This window comes from Schistosoma mansoni, chromosome W, assembly GCF_000237925.1.
Source record: "Schistosoma mansoni strain Puerto Rico chromosome W, complete genome".
Taxonomy (NCBI): domain Eukaryota; kingdom Metazoa; phylum Platyhelminthes; class Trematoda; order Strigeidida; family Schistosomatidae; genus Schistosoma; species Schistosoma mansoni.
The window spans coordinates 33,337,591-33,346,708 of NC_031502.1; the positions used below are offsets into that span (position 1 = coordinate 33,337,591).

At 32.1% G+C, this 9,118-nt stretch overlaps 1 protein-coding gene across 1 annotated transcript in view; it reads right to left on the bottom strand.

Annotated features, from left to right (window-relative positions):
* Smp_018120 (putative kif9) overlaps positions 1-9,118 on the bottom strand; it is a gene marked incomplete at both ends in the record, with an annotated part of 58,452 nt that overhangs the window by 21,838 nt on the left and 27,496 nt on the right. Inside the window, 3 exons of the mRNA XM_018789437.1 lie at positions 5,673-5,741; positions 6,959-7,036; positions 8,513-8,725. Of these exons, the coding sequence (XP_018654881.1) occupies positions 5,673-5,741; positions 6,959-7,036; positions 8,513-8,725 (360 nt within the window). The remainder of the gene's footprint in view (positions 1-5,672; positions 5,742-6,958; positions 7,037-8,512; positions 8,726-9,118) is intronic.

Consider the following 9,118-nt stretch of genomic DNA (forward strand, 5'->3'; position numbering starts at 1 on the left):
TCGGACGTTTTTTGGATGAACGTTGTTTGTAGACAATAAAAACCGTTTTCGGTACTGTGTGCAGCATCAGCATTATGAACTTATTCGTATCAAGTGGACGTTTTCTGGTACTGCAATTGTGCCTCCTATATAAGTCTCTTGGAGAGTTTAATGACACCTAAATTTAAATTTTTCATAGCTTTGATAAAATACCATGTCTTATATTTCTGTATGATATATGTTCAGTTGGAATGCACCCTGATTACCATAATGGCTGACTTTGGAGCTAGGACAGGTATAAGTCGGGGATAACTTTATTTTGTGCTACTTCCACCATAAAAGTTGTGTATAGCATGGTGTTGAAAATCAACTACATTCAACATCGTTGTCCTTGATGCTCAGACTTCATCTTTGTCAGCGTCACGAATATTCAGGTCTTCATAATGCTCTGGCTCTAGGAAATTTTGTAATGGAGTATCATAAATTCAGTCAAGCCAGAAATCAGGAGTGGGGAGGAGTCCCACAATAGGACGGAACGGCCGTCCACTGCCTCCAGGTTTCCCATGGTGGTCCAGCTTCAATTGACTCATGATTTCAACTTTAATGTAAAATTACAGAGTCCTTTGGTAAATTTTGAAAACTATTCATTAAATACTTTATTTGTAAATCTTCTACCAATTGTCTTTTACATCTTTCATGATTTTTATAATTTGCAATTCCTTTCTGTTTTCTTCAGTGAAATCTTCTTAACCTTCTTTTGTTAGGCATTCAACTTCCTAGTGGTAGTTTACATACTACTTCAATCTGTTGACACCCGTAGTATACACCACATATAGATTTATGTCATCAATCATTTACTATTTATGAAGGATATATTAATGATACATCAGTGAATATAATTATTTTAAAATTGGTAAAATTCAATAAATAGTAATTTTCTTTACATTTATAGTCAATGAACTTGATTGTATCTATAAGGATTTGTATTATTGAGTCTAGGATTTAATCAATTGATTATGTCCTTTTTATCTCGCCCTTCATTCAACCCTTTGTGATTTTTAGTTAAAGGTATGTTAACTCATGAAGATTTATTCAGTATTTACAACTCTTTCTCAGTGAAAAAAAAAACTTTAAACATAAATTCTTTCTCAACTTTTTTCATTAGATGATTTGGCTATTCCCAAAAAATAAACATAATCGAATTAATAGCAAACTTCAATTAATCCATGGTCTTGTTCAGCCCTTCATCCATTGCCTAAGGTGAGTATCTGTCTCAGATCCAACATGGATTGGAATCCACTGGTCACGGCCGTCCAATGCTTCCAGATTTTCAATAGTGGTCTTAGATCGAATAATGGCTTCAACTATGAAAATACTACAATCTCCGTGACTCCTCATACTGATAATAATCGGATTAGTTTAAATCACTACTGTGATTATCATTGTTATTACTAGAGAATGGATATGATTTTGATTTAGATAATCATTTTCTCATTGTAGACGTTTATGCGTTAAACTCATAATAATCTTAGTGTACTTGGTAAACGTAAAGAATAATTACATATTTAAGAAGTACAATTTCGTGCATGGGAGCGGGATTATCGTTGGTTCAACATGTGTTAAAAAAGATGTAAACGATTGATAGTTTTCATTATTTTTCATATATTATTGTGGTACGGTTCATGAATTGAGTCATACAGATGCCTGTACATACATACATACACGTACACTTATATTACAATATAGACATCCCGACAAATAGATAGAAACAAACACATTTACTACATGATAACTAGATATAAAGGTAGAACTTGATTCATTTCTAAAAATCTAAATTGTACATTTTTAGGCCGAACAATATAAATAGATTTGTAAATATGTACTACTTCTGATAAACTGATTTACTTCACACATGTAGCGAACTAAAGTACCGATCAAACAAAATCATATCAGGTATTCGAAAATGTCCGGTAGACATCATCAATATAAACCTGATTTACATGAATTTCATGTTACTTAGGATTTTCAGTAACCATGGAAAAATAGGTTATTATTTTAAAGATTAAGACTATTTGATAAGGCGATTACAAAAATGATCATGTCAACAATTTGTCTGATCACTATGCATCCGTCGATTTCAGTATAGAACGAAAATAATTGACACCTTAGCATATTTAACAAAATTCAGTAAATTCATACTCACTGTAACTCATGGAAAATTCTTAATCTATTCGAAAATCTTTTAAATATTAAGAATAAATATATTTTAAATTTTTTAACTGGTTATATCTGAATTAAAAACTGAATTCTAAGACTAATCTGAGTGGAGAAGATTTGTAGCTCACTTCTACCTGAAGTTTGTACTGATGATATCGTTCAGAAGGACGATGAAAGCTCCACGACCAAACCATCCAGCTCAGAGAACAAAACTCCATCAAAACTAATCTGAGTATAATATTTTGTTTGTTAGCCTAACTAGCTGTGTGGAGCCACCTAAAACTGTGAATTAGTAACTAAGGCACTCATTTTAAAGCCATTAAGATGCAGGTTTGAATCTCGATCTACCTAATTTGGTTTGGGCAGCCAGTTAGTATCACCAACCAATGCACGTATAGTGTGTTTCAAAGTTTATCCAATGTTTACCTGTTGGATGAATTCTATAGACTAAAACATTCATCATATTAAATCGGCAGAACTGTGGCTTAAAAACTGAAACAAAAGATTTTTTGATGATAAAATACTCAAATATCAGTAGGCTAGTCATGATGATTTTAGAAGATCTCAGTTAAAGACTTAAAAATGGACTTAAAATTAGTGTATATTATATCTTAATCGTCAGTGACTTTTCAAACTTTGTTTTTAAAGAAAGTGAGATTTTCAATTTTAAAATCTATCGGGCTGAGAAAACTTGATTTGATAGTTTAAAATAGTTTGCTAGTAAATACTTTGTATAGGAGTTTATATGTTTTATGAGTAGTTTCTTCAATACAAAGTAACTTTAACAACTGAAGAATACATTTCGTATATGACTATGAATATGCAATTGTCAGAAAGTCAAAAACTAGAACAAAACAACTATTTAGTCTTTATATATTTCTGATTAGTGTACGGTATAAATTATTTTCTGCAAGGATGGCTCGTTAGCAAACTCTAGGAAGCCTCAAGAATCCCAGAAAGAGCCGAAGACATTCCATCCAATCACCGCTAGGGGAACATTCTAGAATGTCGACGTGTAGCTAACCTATTGGATGAATAAGAAGGACCCCGAAATGATGATTTATTTTCAGCCAAATCTATAAATACATGAGATTTTTGTATTATATTTGACACTGTGTTGGGAATAACATTCCTACTTACTAGTCTTCTGTCTTCTCATTTTGCGACGTAGGAGGGTTCTAGCGTTCGAGTGCTCAGGTATTACGTGGCATACTAAGAATCTAAGTTCGAGATATAACATTTTCATTCACTCAATAAAAAAGTTAGTATATAGAAACTATATGCTCTCTTATGATTAGTTTCTTAATAAACTGTGCGATAATTTAGTACTTATCAAATGAGGAGTTACATGTTAAGACATAGGTAACACTGATCGTGAGTCATATCCTATATTAGCGAAATAGAATATATGAACTAAAGAATCCTAGTTCATCAGTCTCAAAGTATCCTATTAATCATGGAAACACAAATATATTTTGGATCCAATATCGTGTGCATTTGTGTATTCTTTCAATAATTCTCAAAATAAAGTGGGAAAGTTATTCGATGCTCTTCAATGAGTAATAAATTTCTCAGTTGTGTTCAGTTATTACAGATCTCAGACTAAAGTTGTCCTCAACGTTTTCAATTTCAAATAAGTATTATATGCTTAACGTTACTGACCTTGCTTCACTTCATCTAATGATTATGTAATGTATATTAGAGTATAAATCTCACTAGACATTTCATTTCGAGTTCCAACTTTTGCCATATCTGTGATTTTAGTTCAGCGAATTGGCCGGGGTTACACTAATCTGGTCATATCAGATAGCAGTGGCTAAATTTGAACCCACAAAACGAAATCTGCAGTAAACGTTACACTGTAATATACAACACTCACCCACTAAGTGAAATGTCTCAAAGTGATGGATAAAAAGAACTCTACTAAACATTAAAAACATTAAAGACGTTCTTAGTCTGGAGATCACTGATTAAATGTGTAAATCACTTCGTATAATAATTTAGTGACTTATTAGGTAATCTGAGCAATTTACAGTTTCTCAGTACTTCCTAACACTTGTACACCAATATACAAGCAAACTATTACATTTATTGTTTTATTTACTTGAATACATAAATATTTTTACAAGGAGGCACCACATATATATATGCACCACACAAAAAATTATCGTTTCATTTTAACTGTGTAGGGGATATGATACTGCCCGGGTGCCCAGACAGAAGCAGGTGGTTTTCTTATAGGGCCACACCCGGAGCCTTTGATCTGAAGGTTTGATCCATAAGGCAGTGGAGCATCGTCAAGAGATGCAGTCCCATGGTAGCCGGTGACCAACGATTGGCTCACACATCATTTGTTCCCTCAGGATACTGGAGCTCATGTGCTCCATTGGTTTGAAATAAGGGTTTTTCAACTCCCTTAGGTGGACTCGCCATGTCCACCGACCCGGTTAAAGCGCCGGACATTCGCTTTTTGCCCTTACAATTTCGTAAACAACACCCTCGCCACGAGAAGGCAGTGAGTAGGACTTCCCCGGCAGAGGCTGTATACGCGTGACCATGTGAGAGCATTTCGAGAGGGAGGGCGGTCCCTCCCCACTCTCAGGCGTACCAGGACATTTGAAACTTGTATTGTGTATCATCACATTCAGTACACATTACAACATCAGTTTTTTTCTTCTTGACATAGCATGAACTCGTAATTGTTATAACGGATTTCTTAAACAATATCGGATTAATTCTGTATGGTAAAAAGCTTATAAATTACTTTCTATTTTGAATTTCATTTTAACGTATAACATAGATATTAAATATATATCTACTTCAACTTTACCAGAATGTACTATTAACTTTCACTCCTAAAGAAAGCAATAATCACGACATGATAAAGTGAATGAACATTGCAAAATCAATATCATCGTTCTTATAAAATTTACGTTTATTAAGATTATTTAAAGTTAAATTAAATTTTAAGTGAATTAATCAAAGACAGAGTTAAAAAGAATGAGATTAGAAACGTAGAAGAAATATTAAATATTTGTAAAAAAAAATCCCTGGTTTCTTATACAGTGGAGCAGTAGTTTCTTTGGATAGCCAAAGCACCATTCAATCGTAGTATCCAGGCTCACATTACCTATTTTAATTTGCGTTATCTGTCTAGGTTGTAATTAATAACCTCTACATTCATACACAAACAAACCATAGCTAAAAGTCGAACATGTAAACTTCATTACTGAATTATACGAAACAATTACTATTTGAAAATGTGTCTGAAATCATGCATATCAACTATGCACAAAAGTATTACCGAATTGTTAAGATGAACTTCATCTGTAAGTAGGTTTGAAGTACCAATTATATAACATGTAATATTTCTGTTGTGTATCCATCTTTATTGAACAGTGCATGAATAATTAGTAAAACATATATTTTATTGCATGTGTATATCTGATTATGTAAGTAAAAAATTCAGTTCTTACCAATGTATCATACATAAATAATTCTCGAAGTAGACTAGCATTAGAGTTTTTCAATTTTTTTATAATTGCCTATTAACAATTAAAGTAAAAGAAAAATATACATTGTTTAATCATCGAAAAATATTTTATAATGACAGTTTGCAAAACTGACTGATTTTAGTTAGATAACCATCCAAACATATCAAGTGCGAGGCAGTTACCTACCAGTAATTTTAGAAAATAGTTGCTCAATATCGTGGAGTGATTGAAGCTGGACCAATATATTAACTACTGGATGCTACCTCAATGGTTTAAGGGTTAAGTGTTTTCCAGTGAGATCTTATGGTTGTAGGTTCGTTTCTCGTTGTAGTCATAGAGGATCATCACTGAAGTGTCCTACACTGGCACAAAACGTCTATCAAGTAATTCCTTGTTTATAATAGTTATTTAACTGAAGTCAGTCAGTCATGTACACTATAAAATTCAAAAATCTTCACAAACTCACTACAGCTAAAATTTTACCATTATATATATATATATATATATATATATATATATATATATAGCATATCGTATACAATATATTTAGACATATGTTTCTACATTTATTCAACAAATGTTGTATATTGAAGCATAATTTCCATTAGAAATTTCATTTCAGTTATCTAAAGTTATCTACAACTGACTTCTACTAACAAGCCAGTAAAGTGCAAATTAGACTATCTGGTGGTTGTTCATAGCCACTAGTGTGATCGTTTAGACGAAGGTCATGAGTATGGTTTTTATAAATCCAATTTATTATTATTAGACTCTATAATCTTGTAATTCTGTTAAGTGGGTATACAGTAACTGAAGTCATAACAGTATTCGGTAGTTACGCAGTGAATGTCAGCTGATGATGAGAGATGACCTCAAATGTTAAAATTCTTCCAAATCAAGTGACAAGATACATTTGTTCGGGTTCGATTCCTGCGTGTGGCATCATGGGTACGCACTGCGGAGGAGTCTCATACTAGGACGAAACGAACCTCCGGTGCAATTCAGATATTCCATAGTTCTTTAACATTGTATCGATTCATGATTTCAATGAAATTCAACTATTTCCACAACCCCATACTGAAGTACATAAGTGTTATGTATCTCAAAAACTATTTTTTTATGGGTGTGAAATTCTAGAACTAAATATCTTCCAATTGCGGGAAAAATCCTTCAGTAAACAAACTTGAAAAAATCGGCAATGACCTTATGCATGACAGCAAAAGGTGTGAATTGTAATTACATTTTCAAGTTAAACTTTTACAACATACCATAGGATCATGCATTTGATTGACTTCAGGTTTACTGGGTATCGACATAGCTCGACTTGCAAATCGTAAAGTAGATAACTACAAAGGATTATAATTAAAATACATTAAAATTGATTTTAACGACATTCATTTGGAAAAATTACTGTCTACTGTTTGACAAAACATTGCAGTCGAACAACAAAAGCTAATATATCCCTAGTAAGAAGCTCTCATCAATGAAAAAAGTGATATATTCAATAGGCACTCAGTCTGCTTCTTTAATGTAGACCTTAACATTAGCATAACTAACTGAGCAAAGCTAAGAAAATCAAACATTACCTAAGAGTTATTCCATTTAAAGTCATTTTTTCAAACACACGTATAGTTGCAATTATAGATTAATCATTTAGTTCTAAATCTATAATTTGTTGCATAATTACATCAAAACAATTTATTCACAAAATATAACCAGTTTCACTGATCGATTTCTGTCATTTTAACAAATGTCCATAAAGAATCCAGTTGCTTAAATGACGAGTTGAACCAGCAAAGATGTTTCAAGGTGGTTTATTACATTTTGTGTAACTTTCATTAAAATCGGAGATGACAATGGATAAAGGTAGTACTATCAAACAAACTATAAAAGTTTAATTTTCAGAAAACTGCTAACAACCCTGCTAAATTTTTAGTTTGTAAAGTTAACTTTTTGCTCCAGAATGGCATACAAGAGGTCTCCTTTCATGTGTAAAACGAAAAAGGACATTATTCGGTGAGACTATAATTTATAGAAGAGCCAATCAGATTAATGATAACAGGTCTTGACTTTTGGTGTGAAATTAATACATTCATTTGGCTAAACAGCATTCTGGCATTATGGCTGATGTAAGTTCGTGATGAAAACTCTAAATCTAATTCCCAACCCTAACCATCAACTGTAAATCAAAATCTTAATACCTCACACTACTTTATAACCTTTATTTAGCCGTAGTATGTAGATGGACATTCTCAAGGTTTTTTTAGAGTCGCTTAAAGATCGTCTATAAATCATAGTCTCACCCGTTATTTTCCAGTGATATTTTCTGTTTTAGCCCACTGATTTATGACGCTATTCTTAAAGCTTTTGTAAATTCACACTCATGGGGTATATGAATGTATCTGTCTTCTTTGGATCATAGTAAAAAACCTTTCCTGAAGGATTTATCATTTGGATTGACTGTGACTAGAAGAAACTGAAAGACAATAGTAGTAGCTAGTGTACCTGAAATACTGCAAGAAACCTTTGTTGTCTACTTTAACACACATCGCAAACTTAAAGTCTGAACCACTAGATTCTAACTGTGTTCCTCATGATTTCTCACTAGTAGCTATAACTGAAGAGTTCTGGGTTCAACCACTACAGATTCAAGTTGCTTGAAATGCTATAAAGTAAAAAACGAAGATAGCACCTGTCCATTGCTCCCCGATTTTCTAATATTTCTTTGAGTAACATCAATAAGTAGTGAACAGTGAGTTCCAATAGAGGTTTATCAGAAAAAAAGTATAAACACATTAAAAAAGGAACTAACGAAAGCGTACAGTTTCATTTAGAAATGTGCATTCATTCCATATATTAGCTATAAGAATAGTTTGACAACGACCTCCAATGCTATTTTTTAGAAAATGAGTTAATTTCGATTGTCGATATGGTATATAATCTCTTGTTGGATCAGATAATGCCAAAATTGTTTGCTCTAAAAATGCTAAAGAACGATTAATATAGGCAGCTTCCTTGAAAAGTTTATCAGTAATCTTAATAGAAAATAGAAAAAAGAACAATATTTTTAGTAATAAGTAGTATTGAAAATAACAATCAAATTTATTTACCATTATATGTGCTTAAATTTAATTTTGATTTAATATTATCGAAAAGTAGATGAAATTTCAAGAGATATATTGTCAGTTAAGTTCCAGATGCCTATTCTTCTGCTATAACAATGTGATTAAAGATATGACAATTGAATTATTTGCTAAGTTATTAAACAGTATTTGAATACGGATTATTTCTCAAAATTATGTGTCCATTACAATTGTTTTTTTTAAAATTTTATTCAAACATATTATAAGTGATCAAGAAGATACGCTTTTAAACAATTATACAATGTTAATAGTTGAGATCATGAATCAATTGAAGCTAGACCATCA